Source organism: Agelaius phoeniceus, chromosome Z (genome assembly GCF_051311805.1).
Source record: "Agelaius phoeniceus isolate bAgePho1 chromosome Z, bAgePho1.hap1, whole genome shotgun sequence".
In the NCBI taxonomy this organism is placed as follows: domain Eukaryota; kingdom Metazoa; phylum Chordata; class Aves; order Passeriformes; family Icteridae; genus Agelaius; species Agelaius phoeniceus.
Window position 1 is genome coordinate 84,416,741 of NC_135303.1, and position 20,036 is coordinate 84,436,776.

At 62.4% G+C, this 20,036-nt stretch overlaps 3 protein-coding genes across 6 annotated transcripts; 1 reads left to right on the top strand and 2 right to left on the bottom strand.

The window, feature by feature from the left end:
* On the top strand, positions 1 to 11,528 carry NPR2 (natriuretic peptide receptor 2). Its single transcript, XM_054652107.2, has 22 exons — positions 1 to 788; positions 5,593 to 5,792; positions 5,877 to 5,990; positions 6,261 to 6,396; positions 6,488 to 6,582; positions 6,667 to 6,799; positions 6,916 to 7,000; positions 7,087 to 7,207; positions 7,725 to 7,799; positions 7,951 to 8,028; positions 8,152 to 8,256; positions 8,524 to 8,595; positions 8,673 to 8,832; positions 8,906 to 9,061; positions 9,141 to 9,309; positions 9,422 to 9,568; positions 9,739 to 9,862; positions 9,991 to 10,059; positions 10,148 to 10,322; positions 10,408 to 10,506; positions 10,597 to 10,688; positions 10,857 to 11,528. Exons 1-22 carry the CDS (start codon positions 65 to 67, stop codon positions 10,908 to 10,910), a joined length of 3,183 nt encoding a protein of 1,060 aa, XP_054508082.2. The 5' UTR covers positions 1 to 64; the 3' UTR covers positions 10,911 to 11,528.
* A 574-nt stretch (positions 11,529 to 12,102) lies between these two features.
* On the bottom strand, positions 12,103 to 14,644 carry SPAG8 (sperm associated antigen 8). Of its 4 annotated transcripts, none has more exons than XM_077171483.1 (7): positions 14,546 to 14,644; positions 13,707 to 14,127; positions 12,918 to 13,080; positions 12,783 to 12,828; positions 12,556 to 12,670; positions 12,378 to 12,440; positions 12,103 to 12,295 (listed from the first exon to the last, which is right to left on the bottom strand). In XM_077171483.1, exons 1-7 carry the CDS (start codon positions 14,572 to 14,574, stop codon positions 12,146 to 12,148), a joined length of 987 nt encoding a protein of 328 aa, XP_077027598.1. In that variant the 5' UTR covers positions 14,575 to 14,644; the 3' UTR covers positions 12,103 to 12,145. The 4 variants fall into 4 exon arrangements, with proteins under 4 accessions (XP_077027598.1, XP_077027597.1, XP_077027599.1 ...); XM_077171482.1 differs by having other exon boundaries at positions 14,510 to 14,636; XM_077171484.1 differs by lacking the exon at positions 14,546 to 14,644 and adding an exon at positions 14,442 to 14,545.
* A 3,605-nt stretch (positions 14,645 to 18,249) lies between these two features.
* HINT2 (histidine triad nucleotide binding protein 2) lies at positions 18,250 to 19,866 on the bottom strand. Its single transcript, XM_054652428.2, has 5 exons — positions 19,785 to 19,866; positions 18,834 to 18,992; positions 18,643 to 18,747; positions 18,494 to 18,566; positions 18,250 to 18,390 (listed from the first exon to the last, which is right to left on the bottom strand). Exons 1-5 carry the CDS (start codon positions 19,836 to 19,838, stop codon positions 18,299 to 18,301), a joined length of 483 nt encoding a protein of 160 aa, XP_054508403.2. The 5' UTR covers positions 19,839 to 19,866; the 3' UTR covers positions 18,250 to 18,298.
* Positions 19,867 to 20,036: the final 170 nt, after the last annotated feature.

Sequence of the window (20,036 nt, forward strand, 5' to 3'; positions counted from 1 at the left end):
CGGGGGCGCGGCGGGGGCGCCGGAGCGGCGGGCGGCGGCCGCGGCGGAGGAGCCAGCGCGGCCCATGGCTCCGCCGCTGCCGCTGCTGGCGCTGCTGCTGCCGCTGCTGCCGGTACCGACGGGCGCGGGGCGGCGGGCGGCGACTCCCGACGGGGCGCCCGCCAACTTGACGGTGGCGGTGGTGCTGCCGGAGCGCAACGTGAGCTACGCGTGGGCTTGGCCGCGCGTGGGTCCGGCGCTCAGCCTGGCGCTGGAAGCGCTGGAGCGGGGCGAGCCGCCGCTGCTGCCGCGGCCCTTCTCGGTGCGCGTCGAGTTCATGAGCTCGGAGCTGGAGGGCGCCTGCTCCGAGTACGTGGCACCGCTCAACGCCGTGGACCTGAAGCTCTACCACGACCCCGACGTGCTGTTCGGGCCGGGCTGCGTGTACCCCGCCGCGTCCGTGGGGCGCTTCGCCTCTCACTGGCGGCTGCCCCTCATCACCGGCGGGGCGGTGGCCGCGGGTTTCAGCCGCAAACGGGAGCACTACAGCACGACGGTGCGCACCGGGCCCTCGGCACCGAAACTGGGCGCCTTCGTCTCCCACCTCCACGCGCACTTCAACTGGAGCGCCCGCGCCGTGCTCCTCTACGTGGACCGCAAGACCGACGACCGACCCTACTACTTCACCGTCGAGGGTGTCTACCAGGAGCTGCAGGATGGCAACAACCTCACCGTCACCGTCCACATCTACTCCCCCGAGGAGGGAGGCCCCGACACCGCCGTCCACTTCATCAAAGCCAACGGGCGCGGTGCGTGGGGTGGCGCGGCGTGGGGTGCGGGGGGGGACACCGTGACCACGGGCGGGATCGGGCCGAGCGCCCGCGGAGCGGGGGCGGCGGTGTGGGAGTGGGAGGAGGAAGGGAGAGCGGAGGGGGCTCCCCTCGGGAGATCTGCGCAGGGCTTGGAGGGGGGGAGGCAAAATGCTCCGCGGGGCACAGCGAGGGGCTGAGGGTGAGATGGGATCTGTGGGGGGAACTGTGCGGGGCATTGGACCCGTCTGGGGCTCAGCAGGGGGAAGGATGGGATGCAGGAGGGCACTGGGGTACCGTGGATGACATGTAGGGTACAGCAAGGGGTTAAGGGAGCAGCAGGACACATTTGGGGCACAGAGAGGGGTTGGGGATACAGCGGGACCGCTGCAGGACACAGCAAAGGGCTGGGAATATGGTGGGATGCATGTGTGGCACAAAAAGGGACCAGGGATGGCAGTGGGACCTGTTTGGGGCACACCAAAGGATTGGGGGGGCAATGGATTTCCACACAGGGCACAGCAAGTGCCAGAGCGGGCAGTGAGATACATGTAGGGGGCAGCAAGGGGATGGGAACAGAGTGTGATCGTGTGGGGTGCAGCAACAGTCCAAGCTGGCAGTGGCACCTTTGTGGGGCACCATGAGGGTCTGAGGACACAGTGGGACTTGAGAGGGGTCGAGAGCAAAATGGCGCCTGTGTGAGGCATGGCAAGGGAACACGGATCTGGTGAGACTTACATGGGGTGCAGTAGGGAGTGGACAGAGTGACACCTGTGGTAGGGCATGGCAAGGGGCTGAAGGCACAGTGGGACCCATGTGGGGCACAAGGAGGGGCTGGAGGCACACTGGGACCCATGTGGGGCACAGGGAGGGGCTGGAGGCACAGTGGGACCCATGTGGGGCACAAGGAGGGGCTGGAGGCACAGTGGGACCCATGTGGGGCACAGGGAGGGGTGGGCAAAATGGGCTTTGTGTGGGGTGCAGTGAGGAGTGAGCGCATCTTGTCACAGTGGGGCTGGAGGAGCAGCAGGACCTGCACAGGAGGTGAGTTCACAGGGGACAAGACAGAACCTCAGCCAGGATGGAGGGGGCACAGTGTGTCCCTCCCAGGCCCCACTCCAGTCAACCTTTGCCAGCAATAGCTGGGGCACACCCCCAGCTCTTGGGACATGTGCTGTGGGGGCAGCCTGTGGGAGCACCCCACCCTCTGTGTCAGCAGGATCAGGGTGACCCAGGCATGTCCTTGGAGGCTGAAGGTGATGGAGGGGATGTGGCTCTCTGGAGGATAGCATCAGCTCTGGTTACATACCCAGAGAACCATGGTGCCAACATACCTAGGTGGCTGTGCCGTGCTCAGGCAGAGCCCCCAGAGTGGCACCTGGGCACCCCGGGCTGTGCCTTGTCCCTGCTGCACCCCCAGGATGGGGCTGAGATTGCCCCACCCTGCTGATGGAGGGATAAATCAATTTGGTGCCTTGCAAGTGCCCCAGGAGAGCAGCTATATTGGGAGCGGGAGGAAATGGAGGGGCTTACAGAGGCAGCTGGAGAGCAAGGGCAGCCTGATGCTCTTTCATTATTGATGAGCAGGGTGTATCAATCCTGGAGTCAGCCACTCCGCAGTGCTTCTTAATGGATTCTGAGATGCTGTGTCATTAGGAAGGACATCTAGCCCGGATAAGTGGAGCCAGATGGGCCAGCAGGACTTGTGTCCAAGGCTGGGCCGGACCAGACTGCAGGGGGAGGTGCTTTGGGGTGCTGGACTGGATTCCAGTCAGGATTGAGGCCAGTGAGGCTGAGTCCATGAAGTGAGCATCCCATGGCTGCCCCACTGGGATGGGAGCTCTTGCCTGTGCCATCACCAGCCATGGGGTTTGGAGCTTATTACGGGATGAGGGCAAAGGACTCTGCAGGGAGAAGGGCTGAAATCAGTGATTCCCATCAATGTTTCCATCTTGGTGCCATAAATCACTCCAGTGGAAATCAATCCCTCTGGTGCAGGCAGGGGGTTGTGGCTGCTGGGGGAGAGGGCCAGGCATGGGCAGGGACCTGAGGGCTTTCTAAGCTGGGGTCATAGTATCACAGGACCATGGAAAGGCTTGGATTGAAAGGGACCTTAAAGATCATTCATTCCATTCCCCTGCCATGAGCAGGGATGTTGAGAGGGTCTGGGCCTCTCTGGCCACAGCTCAGAGGCGGTGCCAGGGTGTGGGGCTGAGTGCTTGGCCGCACAGAAGTGGATGCTCAGGGCTGCAGAGATGGTTATAGGTCCCATCCTAGGCCAGGTGTGTGGGACAGGGAATGGAGACTTGCAGGGCTGTCCCAGGGGTTGGGACTCCTGCATTGAATGGTAGGGAGATAGAAGCAGGGTCTTCAGCTGCATCCACGTCCATGACCTGCAATAACACCACGTATCATCCCTCTTGTCATCACCTGCCTTCTCCTAAGTCATGGGCAGGAGTTTGGTGAACATTTCCTAGAGAAAGCCGCTTCCCTGGCCCTCTGTGCTTCCCTAACACTGCTGGTCTTGACAGTCACAGGTCTAATGAACGGGCACGAGGGGGGGTGAGATTGCCCCTCTCACCGGTGCCTGGGAGACGTGCAGGGGCCCACGTCTCTCCTGCCATTTGCAAAAGCACTGATATAATTAGAGCTGTGGTTGAGAGAATTACCGGAGCATCTGCCTGCAAAAAGCCCAGGTGCCCTGCCTGGGGAGATGGCTGGGTGGTGCTGCTGGAGGGGAGTGCATTTGGTCTTCACCCCCACACTCCCCCTGGGCCAGGGCCCTGGTCTCTGCACTGCAGTGTCCTGTGCTGGTGAAACTGCTTGAAGCTGGAATTTTCTGCCCGAATCTGGGATTTGCCCTCATTTAAGGGTTATCTTCCATCATGCAGGGGTCAAGCAATGTTCTGCCACCTCATCTGCATGCTCGTGGTCCTGCCCCTTCCCTGGGACCTGGCACTCTGCCACCTATGGGAGAGACGCCCCCTAAATAAATCAGTCAGGGGTCTGGATGCACTCCAGCCTTGCAGAACTTCATTCCCTTGTCCTGGGTGATGCTGAGGCTGCCTTTGGCCATTTGCCGGCCCCCTGGGGGTGCCTGAGCCCCCTAAGGCCACACTGGCCATGCAGGAAGCTGCCAGCTGGAGGCAGCTGCCTGCCTCAGGGAGAGCCCCAAGCATTGACCCTTCCTTCTGCACAGCTCATGCAGCCTGTCCCCAGGGAGCCATCTAGGCGCCGTCCATCCCCTTGCTTGGTGGCCTTTGACCAGGCAGGCTTTTGCTGCCGCCTCAGGGGCTGGCTGCCTGCAGTGTCCCACCATCTGCCACCAGCTGTTGAGGCTCCCTAGCCCCTGTGGCTCCCTTTTCTTGGTGCCTGCAGTGGGATGGGGAGGATTCCGTCTATGTCCTTGGGGGGAACCCTCAGGCTCTGCGTGTTGGGGAGCTGCTGAGCTGCCCACCCTGGATGAGAAATCTGGGGACGTTTCTTGATGCAGGACTAGCAAAGTGGAGAAGCCAGGAGTGTTTATTTGAAGTATTGCAGCATTCAGAGGGAACCATTTCAAACCCTGAAGCAGGCTGTTGCTCACACACAGCCCACGGTGCTGCGATTTCTCCCTCCCCCGTGCCCAGGAGCAGCTCCCCACATTGCTGTGGATTCCCTTTGCCCAAGGTGGCTGTGCTGGGTCTCTTTCCCACCCGGGGGCTTCCTCACTGCCCCCATGGGTGACGCTGCCAACCCTGCTGCCCCCATGGCTGGGTGCCTGTGTGGCTGGGTGCCTTCCAGCAGCAGAGACCCCTTCCTGGAGTGCAGCCCTTCCTCGCTGTCCCCATTGCCGCCTCTCCCCGGGTCCAGCCGGGGCGCTGGGCCCCATGCAGAGGAGCTGTGTGTCGGGGCCAGCGCCCAAGCGTGACATTCCTCCAGCACCCGCTGCCGCCGCCTCCTCCGTTGCTCAATCCCGGGTTCCCAGCCAGACTGGCTGGAGCGGGGGCCCTGGTTTTCCGGGGGGAGGGAGGAGGCAGTGTGAGGATCCTCAGCAAGGGCACGGAGGGCCCCTGCTCGGGGGGTTCGGACGCTTTCAGGCACCCGTCCCCGCAGCCTGTGATGCCCTGTGCCAGCGGCGTGCCAGCCCCACACAGCCCTTGGGTGGGCATCCCATGGGGGCTGGTCGAGCCCCCAGCAGAGGTTGGGGGCAGGTGGGACGTCCTGACGGGGCCCGGGCACCCCCTTGCCGTGTGGGTCACACCGGCGAGATGCTCTGTTTCCAATTAGCGGCCGCCGAAGGTGCTGGAATCTGGGAACCTGCGCATTCCTGCCGCACAGACAGCCGGCCACGAACCCAAACATGGGTTTGTCCCATTCCACAGCGTGGGTTCCCCAGGGGCCTCCGGTGCACGGCTCCAGTGCCTCTCCCAGCCCCCCTGATTCCGTGGCTAGGGCTGGCATGGAGCAGCACGGAAACTGATGCAGGGGGGAGACATCCTCTGGCTGGCTTTTGCTGGATCAGGGTGTGTGGGGTCTGTGCCTGGGGCATCCACCTCATGATTTCCAGCAAGTTTTTCCCTGTTCTCCTGTACCCCTTCAGTCTGAGGTGATTGACAAGGCAGGAATGGGTCAGTGCCAGCAGGGGCTGTGGGTCTGGCCATGGTCACAGGGAGAGGGTGAGCCAAGCCCTGCCCCATCTGCCTGCCCCATCGCCCCGCAGCCTCCCGGTGCTGCTCTGCCCCACCTGCCCCGTCCCTGGCCGTGTGCCTGGGGTGCAGTGGGGTGTCCCTGCCCCGCTGAAGCCCCTGTCTCTCTCTGGCAGTGGTGTATCTCTGTGGGCCGCCAGAGATGCTGCGGCAGATCATGCAGCTGGCGCAACAGGAGAACCTCACCAACGGCGACTACGTCTTCTTCTACCTGGATGTGTTTGGGGAGAGCCTGCGGGGTGACTCTGCCCGTGACCCCTTCAAGCCCTGGCAGGAGAGCCCTGGCCAGGACTCAGGACTGCGTGAGGCTTTCCAGGTGAGCTATGCCCACCTGCCTGGGGACAGAAACCTCCCCAGCCTGGCTCCAGTGTGTGAACCAGGGTGCTGTGCTTGGTTGCAGATGGTGCTGGTGATCACGTACTACGAGCCCCAAAACCCTGAGTACCAGCACTTCCAAACCCAGCTCATCCTGCGAGCTAAGCAGAAATTTGGGGTGCAGCTCAACTACTCCCTGGTGAGTGAGTCCCCCAGTATGCTGGGGTGGTGGGGTCCCTTCACACGGGTCTGAGGCAGCTCACCAGGATGCAGAGGGTGGGACACAGCCACAGACAGTGCCAGAGGGATCATCCCTGGAGGGAACAGCCACAGGCACTGCCATCCCTGCAGGGTGCATGTTGGCCCCAGAGTGGTGATGGGGCGGTGGGTGGGTGCGTGGTGCTGCTGTGAAGGTTCTGGGATGCTCCTGCGTGCGTGGCTGTGGGTGTGCTCAGATTCCCCCTGGCAGATGAACCTGGTGGCGGGGTGTTTCTATGATGGGATGCTGCTGTACGCCATGGTGCTGAATGAGACTCTGCGTGAGGGCGGCTCCAAGAAAAACGCCACCCACATCATCGAGAAGATGCGGGACCGCAAGTTCCAGGGTAACATTGGGATGCGGACAGCGGGGCTGGGGGTGCCGTGGGGGCGGTGGAGCTCAGTCCCCATCCCACCTGTGTCTTAATTTTCCCACAGGCGTAACAGGGCTTGTGAGCATGGACAGCAACAATGACCGGGACACTGACTTCAACCTATGGGCCATGAGTGACCCCAAGACCGGGCAGTATGAGGTGGGGGGAGGTTCCCCCTGGCTGGGGTTGGGGGATGGGATGGTGGGGTCTGGGGGTGGCCTCATCTCTCTCTGCCTGCCTTAGGTGGTGGGACACTACTCGGGTGTGGAGAAGCAAATCCACTGGCTGGGACGACCCATCCCCTGGGTGAAGGGGGCTCCCCCCTTGGACAACCCTCCCTGTGTCTTTGATGTGGATGACCCCTCCTGTGATAAAAGTGGGTGTCCTGGGTCTCCACATCCCTTGGACCCCAGCAAGCTTCCATACGGGTGCATGTCAGTCTGGCTGTCATATCCAGCTGGGCCACCCTGACATATACTCTCCTGCCTGCAGCCCCCCTCTCTATGCTGGCCATCGTGGCTTTGGGCACTGGCCTCACCTTTGTCATGTTTGGCATCTCCAGCTTCCTCATCTTCAGGTCAGCACTGGGGGAACCTCTGTCTGATGGGCAGGTGGGCAGGCAGGGCAGAGGGGATGGGGGCCTGACCCCAATGTGTCCCCCAGGAAGCTGATGCTGGAGAAGGAGCTTGCCAGCATGCTCTGGAGGATCCGCTGGGATGAGCTGCAGTTTGGAAGTCCTGAGCGGTACCACAAGACAGCAGGCAGCCGGCTCACCTTGTCCCTGGTGAGAGGAGCCATCCCTGAGGCACCACCCTGCCCCTGTGCTGCTCTCCCTCCCTGCGTGACACCCCTCCCTGTTGATCCCTTTCATGACCCTCTGTTTCCTACAGAGCCATAGCCCCACTGAATCTCTCCTCAATACAACCCTTCATCCTTATATAGCTCTCCATTCCCTATAGAAACTTATTCCATCCATCCCTGGCATGACTTTCCATCCTCTGCAGAGCCACAGCAGATCCTTCCTCTAAACAGCCCTGAATCCTCTATGTAGCACCGTACTTCATCAAGCCCCTATGTTGCCGTCCATCCCCTACAGACATATCTTGTCCATGTCCTACACTCTGTCCAGTGCCTCATCCTGGAGTCTTCTCCTTTCTGACAGAGCATGCAGAGCTTGTCCTGACCCTTAGAGCCCATCCTGCACCATCCCCCACACACCTTGGATGTCCCTGCCCTGCTCCATTGGTGCAGGTCATCCCTCCTTCCCAGGGTTCCTCTCCCTAATCCCCTCCTTCCCACAGCGTGGCTCCAGCTATGGCTCACTGATGACCACCCATGGCAAGTACCAGATCTTCGCCAACACGGGCCACTTCAAGGTCAGTGCAGCAGGCAGGGAGCTGAGCCCTCCCCTTGAAATGCCCCAGCTCTGTTGTGCTCCCACCTGGCTGCACCCCCATCCTGCAGTTTCCTCCCCTTCGCAAATTCATCCAGTGGACATTGACCTTTTCCCCTTCCCAAACACCCCAGGGCAATGTTGTGGCCATTAAGCACATCAACAAGAAGCGCATCGAACTGACGCGGCAGGTGCTCTTCGAGCTAAAGCATGTAGGTTTGGCGTCTGGGCTAGGGTGGGCAACCTGCCTGGGAGTGCAGGGATTGGTTCTGGGCGTGTGGGAAGGCAGCAGGAGAAACAGATCAAGACTATTAAGGGTCCACTTCCACCTGCAGATGCGAGACATTCAGTTCAACCACCTGACCCGGTTTATTGGGGCGTGCATCGACCCCCCCAACATCTGCATCATCACCGAGTATTGCCCGCGGGGCAGCTTGCAGGTAGCGGGGCTTGGGGACACTGCAGGTGACACTGAGACGTTTCATTTCTCGTGACCCAGCTGGGCTGGGTGTTGTGGACAGGGCTGTGGATGCTGGTGGCCACCTGAGCCCTCCCAATAATGCTCACAGCTGAGCTGTCCAAACAGGTGTCAGAGGCCAGTGGAGGGGAGGGGGTGGGTGCTGCAGGCCCCCGAGCTGGGCACTTGGTGAGGCTGCCATCACCATGACCTGGGTGCCTGGTGGGGTCCCCTCAATGTGCTACCGCAGGACGTCCTGGAGAATGAGAGCATCAACCTGGACTGGATGTTCCGCTACTCCCTCATCAATGACATTGTCAAGGTATCCAGCTCAGGGGTGTGAGGGGATGGGGAGAGGTGCCTGAGGGATATGAACTTCACTGTGTCCATCTGTCCCAGGGAATGGCCTTCCTGCACAACAGCATCATTGGCCATCACGGCAGCCTCAAGTCATCCAACTGCGTGGTGGACAGCCGCTTCGTGCTGAAGATCACCGACTACGGCCTGGCCAGCTTCCGCTCGCCCAGCGACAATGAGGACACACATGCACTCTATGCCAGTGAGTGCCTACCTGGGACGACCAGGAGGATGGGGTGGCCCTGTCTCACTGCTTCATTGCTTTGTCCCACCAGAGAAGCTGTGGACAGCCCCAGAGCTGCTGCAGAAGGGACACCTGCCCACCCCTGGCATGCAGAAAGCTGATGTCTACAGCTTCGGCATCATCGTGCAGGAGGTTGCTCTGCGCAACGGCCCCTTCTACATCGAGGGCATGGACCTGAGCCCTAAAGGTGAGGATGGAGAGTACGTGTGTGGAGCTCCTGCCCCACCATGGAAGCGTGGTGCTCACTGTTGGCCGCACCCCGGCAGAGATCGTGCAAAAGGTGCGTAACAGCCAGAAGCCCTTCTTCCGGCCCTCCATCGACATCGGGGTGCACAGCGAGGAGCTGGCAGTGCTGATGGAACGCTGCTGGGCGCAGGAGCCAGCCGAGCGCCCTGACTTCAGTCAGATCAAGATCTTCATCCGTAGATTCAACAAGTGGGTGGTTGGCACGTGGGGACAGTGGCCCTGGGTGGAAGTGGGGACAGCCATGGGGGTGGTGGTTGGGAGGCACCTCTTCCTGCAGTGCCAACTGACTGCACCCCACCAGGGAGGGAAGCACCAGCATCCTGGACAACCTGCTGTCACGCATGGAGCAGTACGCCAACAACCTGGAGAAGCTGGTGGAAGAGAGGACACAGGCCTACCTGGAGGAGAAGCGCAAGGCAGAGAACCTCCTCTACCAGATTCTGCCCCAGTGAGAGGGGGACACAAGGGGGTGTGTGGGTCTGAGGGTTGGCATGAGTTCCGCATGCACCTGCTGCTGTGCAAGTATGGGGTCCCTTGCCAGCTCTCCATGCTGGTGTGAGGCAAGGGTTGCAGGGGGAACAGCAGGTTTGGGGTGGAGCTCACCACTATCCTTGCCAGTTCTGTGGCAGAGCAGCTGAAGCGTGGAGAGACAGTGCGGGCTGAGGCTTTCGACAGTGTCACCATCTACTTCAGTGACATCGTGGGTTTCACTGCGCTCTCGGCAGAGAGCACTCCCATGCAGGTGAGAGCAGGACTTGGGGGGCAGCACCTCTGTGGGGCTGGTGGAGGTCTCACACCCTGGCAGTGCCATCCCTGGGGCTTGGGGGACACGTTCTCTCCCAGATGCACACACACCCTTGTTCCATCCAGGTCGTGATGCTGCTGAACGATCTCTACACTTGCTTTGATGCCATTATCGACAATTTTGACGTCTACAAGGTGAGTGGTGGGGTGAGCAAGCACAGCCGCCCAGAGTGAGGCAGGCAGCAAGGAGCCCAGGTTGTACCTCCCCCTCCTGCTTCCACAGGTGGAGACCATTGGGGATGCCTACATGGTAGTCTCGGGGCTGCCGGTGCGCAATGGGAAGCTGCATGCTCGTGAGATTGTCCGTATGGCCCTGGCCCTGCTCGAGGCTGTCAAAACCTTCAAGATCCGTCACCGTCCCAACGACCAGCTCCACCTGCGCATCGGCATACACACCGGTGAGCCCCCGTGCCGGCCAGCTGGGGGTGCTTGCCCACCCGCCTGCCCGCCCTGCAGCATCCCCGAGTGCCTCTGTGCCTGCAGGTCCTGTGTGTGCTGGGGTGGTGGGTCTGAAGATGCCACGGTACTGCCTCTTTGGGGACACGGTGAACACCGCATCCCGCATGGAATCCAACGGCCAAGGTAAGCCAGGGCAGCTGAATCCAGAGCTACGGGGTGTGTCCTGTTCCTGTGGCACCCAGCCATGTCTCTCTTGCTCCTCTGTGCTCTCAGCCCTGAAGATCCATGTCTCATCTGCCACCAAAGAAGTCCTGGATGAGTTCGGCTGCTTTGAGCTGGAGCTACGTGGTGATGTAGAAATGAAGGTGAGGGCACAGTGATGCCGCTGGGGTGCCAGCCCTTCCAACCACAGGGAAATGTGATGGGGAGGTGGGTTGGGGATGGGACCCCTTGTTGCTCTCAGTGCTGGGGATGACACCCAAGAAGCAGCTCCAGGGGCAGGCAGGGTCTAACCTGCTCACCTCTGCCTCCAGGGCAAGGGAAAGATGCGGACATACTGGCTGCTGGGTGAGAGGAAAGACCCTTAACTCATTTGAGCCCAGTGGCTGTGGCAGAGCCCCCAGCTCAATGGGGCCACCAGTGCTTTCCGGTGCCCCAGGATGCACCGGCACCCCCCCATCACTGCATCTATCTGACTCTGCAGCCCCCCTGCTTCAGCAGGGCCTGGGCAAGGTGGGGCAGCGGCCACAGCACCGTCTGCTCCCCTCCATCAGCACCAGCAAAGCCCACCTTCCCCACAGCCTCTGCTGGAGTGGGGTAACCAGCCCTCATCCAGCCCAAGAGACCTTGTATTCCCCCGCAACTCTGAGGTCTGCCACCCCTGCTCTCTCCCCTGTGGCTCAGCTGGCTCTGAGCTTCTCCGGGGCCTGGCTGCCCCGCAGGGCACTTTGCCGTCTCTTTTCAGTACCTTGCCCCCAGCAGAAGTTGTGCCCATGTCAACCCCTCCCTGGGGTGGGGGGAAATGGGGATTCCTGCCAAGACTGACTCCTTGGCCAGGTCAGGCTTCAATGCCGCAGCTCCCCCCCTCCCCAGTCTCCCCTTCCCCTGTATATAACCCCACTGGGTCATGTAAATACCCATCCCTCCTCCAGGTGTAAATATAGGACTCACTGCAACTATTTTGTTGAAATACAAACTTCCCCAGATCCATCTGTCCTGTGGCCTCTACTTCACTCTGCCCCAGCATGCCAAGGGGGAGGGAGGCCGGGGGAACGCCAATATGGAACTCAGCCTGGGCTGGAGACAGCTGCCTGAAATGTCCCAAGAGATCGTATCCCAGGGGGTCTGTCTGCGGTGCAGGGCAGGAGTGTGGGCATGGGGAGCCAGTGCTGGGCCGTCACAGCAGCGGCTGTTGAGGGCTTGGGCGGTGCTGGGAAGGCAGGGCTGCCGTGGGTTTGCTTTGGCGTGAGGGCTGCAGTGCGTTCCTCTGAGCTCATGCTCTGGCCGCCCCGCTGCCGCCTCTTACTGGAACACACCTGTGCCTGGGGACTGGAACAACGGCTGCCTGTCACCCACTGCCTGCGCCGGGAGGGGACGTGTCCCAGGGGCTCTGCCTCCATGCCTAAGGAGGAAATCTTGGGACCACAGTGTATTTTTGGTCAACAGTGACTTGCAACAGGGCTGAAGGGTTTTCCATTTTGCTTCATGCTCTCACGGGATTTGAGATCCCAGGAACGCAGTGCTCCCCCTCCAAACATCCAGCTTGAGGACAGCCTTGGGGTAGGCAAGGATGCTGGGACCACCTGTGTCCCCTTGTTTTTTATTACTTGTGGGGCTGGAGCTGTCTGCTCAGGGGGTCATAGGGGTTACAGAGGTTGAAGGGCTCAGGATGCCCTAAGTACATGGTAATGGGAGTGGAGAAGTCTGCATTCCTCTTGAAGGGAATGTTTCTGCCGAAGAGGGCAGTGACACCCTGGAGAGGAGAGAATTGGAGAGATCTCTGTCAGCAGCTGAGACTCTCAGGGTACTGGCAGGACAGGGTGGTGGGGCCTTACCGGCAGTCCACGGGCTTGCTCCATCCAGAAGCTGGTTGGCTGCTCTGTTAAGTAATCATGACGCTGCAGTGGAAGCAAAATGTGAGCCGGAGGGGATGGCATGCTCAGCAGGACAAGAGCCTTGCTGCCTCCCTGGCAGCTGCTGCAAGCTGCTGGGGATAATATCTACTGCCTGTACCTGGGTGATGGGCTGGGGTGTGGACTGGAAACCCATGGCCCGGTAGTCGTGGTGTGTGGTGGAGATAGATTCCATGCGCTTCGGGCGGGGTTGGATCTCCTCCTCCGTCTCCTTGCTGCAGTCAGAGCAGACCCCACACCTCTCAGCTCTGGGATCCCCACCTCCCCAGGTCCCCTCCTCTGGGGCACAGCCCCAAGGGTGGGTCTCATGAGGGAGTGTAGGCTTGCCTGTATTTCTCGTAGAGCATGGATGCCAGTGCGGCCTTCCGCTGCCCTGCAGAGGGGAAGGTGCCATCAGCCTCCCAGCTAAGATTCCCCTGCTGCCTTTTTGGGGTGCACATGGCTCGTGGGGGCCAGCCTCACCTTGCCCCAGCAGCACAGCCCTGAGGGGTGGGCAGTCCTTTGGGGGGGAGCTGTCAGTGAGTGAAGAGAGAAACTGGTGGATTGGCAGTCCATCGTAGCCACGCTGTAAGTCCTCACTGCCTAAATCCTTCCTTGGCCGAGAGTCCAGGGGATCCACGACTACCTAGGGATGGACAGTGGGGGCTGTGGAAGGAGGCAGGAGCCCATACTGCACTTCCCCATGCCTGCTCCTGGCTTTTAGGCTTTTGATAGCCCTAGAGGCATAAGCTGTAAAGAGGTGTTATCATCTTTCTGGCCAGAAGCCTGGGAAAGCTGGAGCAGGGACACAGCTTGGGCAGGGCTGACCTGTGCTGTCTGGTGGAGGTCAGCCAGCCTTGTGTAGCAGTCCCAAGCACCTGGGTGCCCAGACTGCTCCTGAGCAAGTGTTCTTACAGCACTTGAACAACCCATGGAGTCCCCAGGGTGTGCCCCAGTTTGGTCCATCAGGTGCCCCCCAGCTTGGCTTGCCCAAGCAGGCATCCCCACATAACTGTGATGAGCCGTGACACACAGCTCCTGCTTCCCAGCAGCGAGATCCCAGCTCCCCTCCTGCCTTACTGTTACTCCCCATGTGCCTGCCTGTGCCTTTTGTGCTATTGAGTTTCATCCCTTTTCCATCCTGCTGGGCTCAAGGTCGTCCGGGTGGCTATTTAAAGAGATGAGTCTGCCCAGGAGTAGGGAGCTTCATAATATCAGCATGTGGGACACGATGGGGCCAACTTTGAGGGGCATTTTCCCTTATGGAGTTACCTCCTTCTGCCAGCCATGGGTCACACGGCTCCGCTGGGGCACCGCCTGGCTGGGCTTCTCTGCTGGCGTGGGAGGAGCGGGGGGCAGCGCCGGCAGTGTGGTGGGAGACTTCTCCTCAGAGCCGGTCCCCCACTTTCCAAGCCAGGGAGGCAGCTTGATCTCAGAGGGATTCTTCCTAATCTCTGGGGATGGCACCCGGCTGGACACGACTGGTAGGGGCACAGTGGGCAGCTCATCTGTGTCTGCTATCTCCTGGGGCGGCTCGGCTATCTCTGACATCTCCCGGAGCCTCTTGGTGGTGGTTGTAAGCGTCTCCCCGCCGCACGGGAGCCTCTCCTCGGGCAGGGGCTCATTACCCTGGACCCTGACCGGTGGCCTCTCCCCATGGCATCTGGGACCCACATGGCTCCTCAGAGCGTCCCTGCAGACGGGAACAGACCCTGAAGAAAGGCAGCGCGGCGCATCCGCCATTGCCAACCGCGTCCCCAGCCCCCACCAGCACAGGCCGCGTCCTGACCCTGGGTCCTCTGCAGTGTCACCCCCACACTGGGACAAGGGATTCCTCTCCTTTTGGGGGAGAAAAGCGGTACCTGCTGCTGGGCCTGTCATCTCGAGGGGTCTCCCCCTCCGTAATTCCCTTCTGTCCCCTTGATCTCCAGCACCAACACGCTTCCCCACCCCCCTGCCTGGGCTCAGCCCCCTCTTGCTGGCGACCTCCCCACAGCTCGGACCCACCATCGTGTCATTCCCCCCTGGCCCCCAGCGCTCCACAGGCCCTGCCCCGGCTCTCCCCCTGGGGTTACCCCGCGGGCTCTCGCTGCCCGCAGCCTGGGCCGCACCCCCCGCCGCAGCCGCCTCCTCCCTCCATTGCGCGTGCGCGCGGCGGGACGCGCCTCTCGCCATGGAGACGGTGCCCGGCGGCCGCGCGCCCGGGGGGGGGCGGGGGGGCAGCCGCGCGCGTGCGCGCTTCCCATTGGCGGAGAGACACGGAGGGGGCGTGACCGTCCCCCAAACTGGGCGGGGCAAGATGCTTAGTTAAACGGGTCGTGGGCGTTGTCTAGAAGGAGTGGGCGGGGCGGGGCGTGGTCGGCGTGAGGGGACGGTGAGGGCGGACGGGGGTGTGTGGGGCAGGGGGGTGTGTGGGGCAGGGGGGTGTGTGGGGCAGGGGGCTGTGTGGGGCAGGGGGCTGTGTGGGGTACGGGGCACAGGGCTATGTGGGGCACAGGGCTATGTGGGGCACGGGGAGCAGAGACACAGGGCACGGGGCTGTGTGGGGCACGGGGTGCAGAGACACGGAGGGATGGGGCTGCGTGGGGCACGGGGTGCAGAGACACGGAGGGATGGGGCTGCGTGGGGCACGGGGAACGGGGCTGTGTGTGGGGCACGGGGTGCAGAGACACGGAGGGACAGGGCTGCATGGGGCACAGGGAGCAGGGACACGGGCGAACGGGGCTGTGTGGGGCACGGGATGCAGGGACATGGGGGGACGGGCTGTGTGGGCATGGGGAGCAGGGACATGGAGGAACGGTGGTGCAGGGCACGGGAGTGCAGAGAGATGGGAATGTCAGGGGATGGGTGCATGGGGCTGCAGGGACACAGAGGTGTCCACACTGCACTACAGGATCAAGGCTATACCCACCTCTGGAGTCCACGTACCCCACGCCATCTTGTCCCAAGTGCACTTAGGGCAGAGCTAGTTGTGGGGTCTCTCGGGGATGCACTGTACCTGGGCAGAGCCAGCACAGCCCTACTGGGGCAGCAGAAGGGACATGCCCAGGGCTCCTGAGGACACACTGCTCCCCACGGCTTGACCCAAGTGACCACCACACTGTTTGGGCCTGGCACTGGAATATGCCCACTTGCCCCAGGGACCCCCAGCTGCCCTAGGGTAATAGGGTGGGACGTGCCCGGCGCCTGGCTGGGTGCAGCTTTGCCCGCCGGCATGGAGAAGCAGCCTCCTCTCACCACCAGCCCTCGATGGGCCCCCGGCCCCATCCCCACAGAGGCCAAGCAGAAGAAGGGCCCTTTGATAGCAGGCGGCGGGCTCGGGAGCGAGGGCTGTTATTCCAGCGCTTTGCGGTGTGCGCCGACGGGGCACCGTGCACTCTGCGCTGGGGCCTCTGTTTTTCCTGGCTGGGGATGTGCTTGGTCCTTCTGGCCTCGGCAGGCCGGGGGGGCCCCCACTGGGGACCGCTCCTCCCTGTGGGCCCTCGGCCCCATGCCAAGCAGGGGCTCCTCCAAGCCCATCTGCTGCACAGCTGCAGGGAGGAGGGAGAAATGGGAGATGTGTCCCAAGCTCATCTCATGGCTTCCCCATGCTGGGGCCACATAAGCCCTGCTGCCCCTGGTGAGAGGTGGTGCCAGGGTGCCCCCAGGACTGGCAGCTCACTGTGAGGGTTCTGGGTTCCATGCTGCTGGTTTTGACCCCATGCTCAGCCCACGGGCCCTGTGGTGGACCCTGAGGTGCACCCCTACGCCAGTTCTTGCTGAAGGGGTGGCAGCCTGGGGATCCTGCTCCTGCTTGTATCCCTTGGAGGTCTTCCTAGGAGCATCCTCAGATTCCTCACCAAACACCCGTGGGCTTACTCATGGCTAGGCAGCAGGGGTGCCTGAGGGATACTGAAGGGACACCAACAGCACCAAAGTACACCGTAGGACAGGGAGCCTGGCAATATCACCCCGGGTGTGCGCACCCACTGTGGGGCAAACCATCCTGGGGTGGTCTGTGGGGCATCACTGTGGGGCTGTGCTCTGGCAGCATCAGCTCGGGGCAGCAGCCCTGGAGCTGCTGGAGCACATCTGGCTGCCTCTCGCCGCCGGCTGACACATCCCTCGCAGCCCCCCCGCCCGGCTCTTTTGGGAACTTGCGTCATTTGTGATCCTCTCCGGCTGAGGAACCAAAACAGCCGTTGGGCGCCGTTCCCCCCCCCCCCCCGCCTCGGCCCCATGGGGCTGTGCCCACTGTCCTGCCCTGCTGCTGCTCGGGGACTGACAAAATAAACCTGGCACAGGAAGAAACACGATGGCAGGCGACTGGCCCTGACCTCGCGTGCCAGCCCGTGCCCTGTGCCCAATACAGCACTCCCTGTGGGACTAGTCTGGGTGAGCCCTGGGGGATGATGTCCTGGGGATCCCTGGCGCCTCTTTAGCGTCCCCACCACGCCAGGGACACCCAACCTTCTTTGGGGTGCATATCCCAGAGGCTGAACTCAGGGCTGTCCTTAGTTCAAGAGCGGCCCCAGCCCGCGCTGAGCCTCAGAGGCAGGAAGCAGCAGTATCAACAATTTTAAGGCTCATTTACACCCCGAAAACATTCCCCATACTATACTGGGTGTGTATGTGTGCGAAGTGACTGGGCTCTGCCACAGCCCCACACAGCTCCCGGGGGCCCCCCGCCGCCAGCGCCACCGAGCCGGGGGATGAACAGAGCCGCCATTCTCCCCGGCGGGCTGCGGTCCCCTGCGCGGCGGCTGGCGGGGGCCCAGGCGGTCCCGACGGCGGTGCCAGGTGGGCCGTGCACCGCGCCAGCACCGGCCCCTGCCACTAAATATAGCCCCGGCAGGCGGCCACGGAGCAGCGGGCGCAGGAGGCACGCGGCAGGGAGCAGCGGCCGCATGCGCCGAGCCCCGCGTGTGCTCCCCTCACGGGGCCGGCGCCGACACGTGCGGGCCCAGCCCCGGTCAAGGCCTGTAAACAGCGCTGTGCGTGCTCGGAGCGGCGGGGCTTTGTGTGCAGAGGGCTCTGGAGTGTGCAGTTTCCATCGGTGATTGACGGTTGTGGGGTCTGCAGCGAAGGGTACAATGTGTTTTCCTCAGTGTGCTTGGGGGGGGTCTGGGGTGAGCAATGCAGTGAGTTTCCCTCGGAGGTGGGTAGGTGGGGGCTCTGGGGTGAGCAGCGCAGTTGGGTTTTGCCTGGCAGTGCACACACAAGCAGTATAGTGGGAGAGTACACGGATATGTGTACATGGAGGGGGCAGCTGGTCCACCCACCACACAGCCTGTCCTGCCCTGTGCTCTGCTCAGGGTTATGATCCTCCTGGGAGCTCCCAGAGAGGCCCGTCTGGGGTGGACAAGAAGTACACATGCAGTCAACAAGCCTGCTCCGAGGGCATTTAGATCAATCTAGTGCAATTAACTGGTTTTGAAAAGCAGGGAAACATTAGTGTCCAGTGCAGGGCTCTGGGGCAACACAGGGGGGCTGGCAGGGGGGCAACCTGAGGCAGAGCAGGGGCATTCAGGGATGCTGGGGCTGCGTGGTGGCAATGGGGCTGGCTGGGCAGCCCTGGACATGGCGCACTACTGACACCCCTAGGATGTTCCCCACCTTGGGGACAACCTTGTGGCACCCAGCCTGCTTCCCTAGCCCAGCACCAAGGTGAGTCTTTTGCCTGTGAGCAGCCCCACAAAACCCTTCTGCTTCAACTGTGGGGTTGGTATGTGGGGAGCTCAGATCCTCTGCAAAAAGCAGGGTATCAACTCTACGGCTGTGACAATGGAGGCCAGCCACCTCTACCCCCAAAAAAGCCACCCCGACACAGAGCCACTGAAGTTGCCACCAAGATGTTTTATTAGAGAGCAAGTGGGTAGTGGGCATTAGCCAGGGGGCCAGCCCATCTGCCGCCCCCCCAGCACATGGAGGTGTAGGTGGTAGACAGACTGTGCGCCATGTTTCCCATCGTTGATTACTGTCAGGAGAGGTACAAGGGTCAGGCCATCCCCTTTGTCCCCAGCCCCCCAGGAGTACCAGTGAGGGTCCTGCCCCACGCATGATAGGGGATATCAACTCACCAAGGCGGTAGCCATCAGCCAGCCCCTCTGCCTGTGCCGTGCTTGCTGCCACCACCATCAGGTGACCCAGCAGCTGAAGGAGGGGGGAGTGGCAGGTCAGCACTGTATGACCCCCACCACCAATGTCCCAGGGACCTCTCTGGACTCACCTCAGTGTCCTGGGGACCCACGCGGCTGATCCGGGGGATGGGACGCTTGGGGATCACCAGGAAGTGCACGGGTGCTTGTGGGGCCACATCACGGAAAACGAGGCACTACCAGGGGGAGCAGGGTAAGCCCCACACCCGTGGGTTCTGCCCCCCTGCCTCGGTGGGGACACAGCTCCTGCTGTCCCAGCTACCTTGTCATCCTCATAGAGAATGGTGGCAGGGATGGTGCGGTCGATGATCTTGCTGAAGATGGTGGGCTGCCCTCCTGCCTCCTCGCCAGCCGCTGCTGCCTGCTGTGCCTTGCCCACCTCCCCGTCCTGTCTGCCGGGCGCTGACACGCACCACCGGAGCTGCAGGGCATACCTGGCTTACAGCCTGTGCCCGTGGGGACAAGGACAAGGACACCGCCGTGGGGGTGGGTGGGGGCACGTGGGGGAACACGCGTGCAAGGTGATGGAGGGGAGCACATGGGTGTAATGGTGGGATGCAAGTGGGGGTGGCAGGGGACACATGGGGGGATGCACAGGGGGCTGACATGCAGTGCATGTGGGGTGATGCAGGGTACACGTGGGGGTGATCGGACTAATGCATTGGGTGATGGTGGATGTGATGCGGAATGCATGTGGAAAGTGGTGGGATTCATACAGGGGTCCTGGGGGTGCACACGGGAGTGATGCTTGGCTGTGACGGGGGTACCACATGGGGCAACAGGGAGGTACACACGGGGGTAACAGTGATAGGGGTAAGAGAGGCACATGCCCAGGGGGCTGGTAGCAGGCTGTGCTGACAGGGGTGACCGGGGACTGTCCACAGCCTGGACAGTGGGCTGTGCTCACTAGGCTAACAGGCGGCTGTCCACGGGCCTGACAGAGATCTGTGCCCTGGGGGTGCGGCTGTGCCTAAGGAGGCGCACGCTGGGCTGGGAGTGGATACCCACGGGTGGATATCCACGGCTGCTCCGAGGCGCCGGGCCGTGGCCTAGGGGTGAGCGGGCCGGCGCTCATGCCCGCCGCGAACTTTGCCCGAAGGTGTAAGTAATGGCGAGCATGGTGCGGACCCGCTCTGTTGCCCCTGTTACCCCGCACACCCCGGTGTGCCCCCCTTATCCCGGGTCCCCCATCCCCGCGTCCCCCCGCGCCCACCTGCGCCGGGCGCAGCGCGCCCCGCACCAGTCCCCGCGCCAGCACCGCCGCCATGGCCGCCGCTCCCGCCCCCGGCACTGCACCCGCCCCGCTCCCGCCCCCTTAAAGCGCCACCACCCCGGGCATGCGGGCAACCTTCGCGTTGGAGCGTCCCGGAGGGAACCTTTCGACCGGGGAAGATGGTCACTCCCTCCCCGAGGGGAGTCCCAACCACGGGCGTCCGGCCCGACCTCCCCTGCCCCTAAGCGTGGG

What these genes read in the sequence shown, in the direction of transcription:
- SPAG8 (XM_054652156.2), bottom strand. Translation starts at nt 14,315, where the DNA reads ATGACAGGCCCAGCAGCAGGTACCGCTTTTCTCCCCCAAAAGGAGAGG. An exon ending in GGCTGTGCTGCTGGGGCAAG is followed by an intron (nt 12,829 to 12,917) that starts GTGAGGCTGGCC and finishes TCCCCTCTGCAG; the next exon opens with GGCAGCGGAAGGCCGCACTG. An exon ending in ATGCTCTACGAGAAATACAG is followed by an intron (nt 12,671 to 12,782) that starts GCAAGCCTACAC and finishes CTCTGACTGCAG; the next exon opens with CAAGGAGACGGAGGAGGAGA.
- NPR2 (XM_054652107.2), top strand. Translation starts at nt 65, where the DNA reads ATGGCTCCGCCGCTGCCGCTGCTGGCGCTGCTGCTGCCGCTGCTGCCG. An exon ending in CATCAAAGCCAACGGGCGCG is followed by an intron (nt 789 to 5,592) that starts GTGCGTGGGGTG and finishes TCTCTCTGGCAG; the next exon opens with TGGTGTATCTCTGTGGGCCG. An exon ending in GCGGGACCGCAAGTTCCAGG is followed by an intron (nt 6,397 to 6,487) that starts GTAACATTGGGA and finishes ATTTTCCCACAG; the next exon opens with GCGTAACAGGGCTTGTGAGC.
- HINT2 (XM_054652428.2), bottom strand. Translation starts at nt 19,838, where the DNA reads ATGGCGGCGGTGCTGGCGCGGGGACTGGTGCGGGGCGCGCTGCGCCCG. An exon ending in GCGCGCTGCGCCCGGCGCAG is followed by an intron (nt 18,993 to 19,784) that starts GTGGGCGCGGGG and finishes TATGCCCTGCAG; the next exon opens with CTCCGGTGGTGCGTGTCAGC. An exon ending in GGCTGATGGCTACCGCCTTG is followed by an intron (nt 18,391 to 18,493) that starts GTGAGTTGATAT and finishes CTCTCCTGACAG; the next exon opens with TAATCAACGATGGGAAACAT.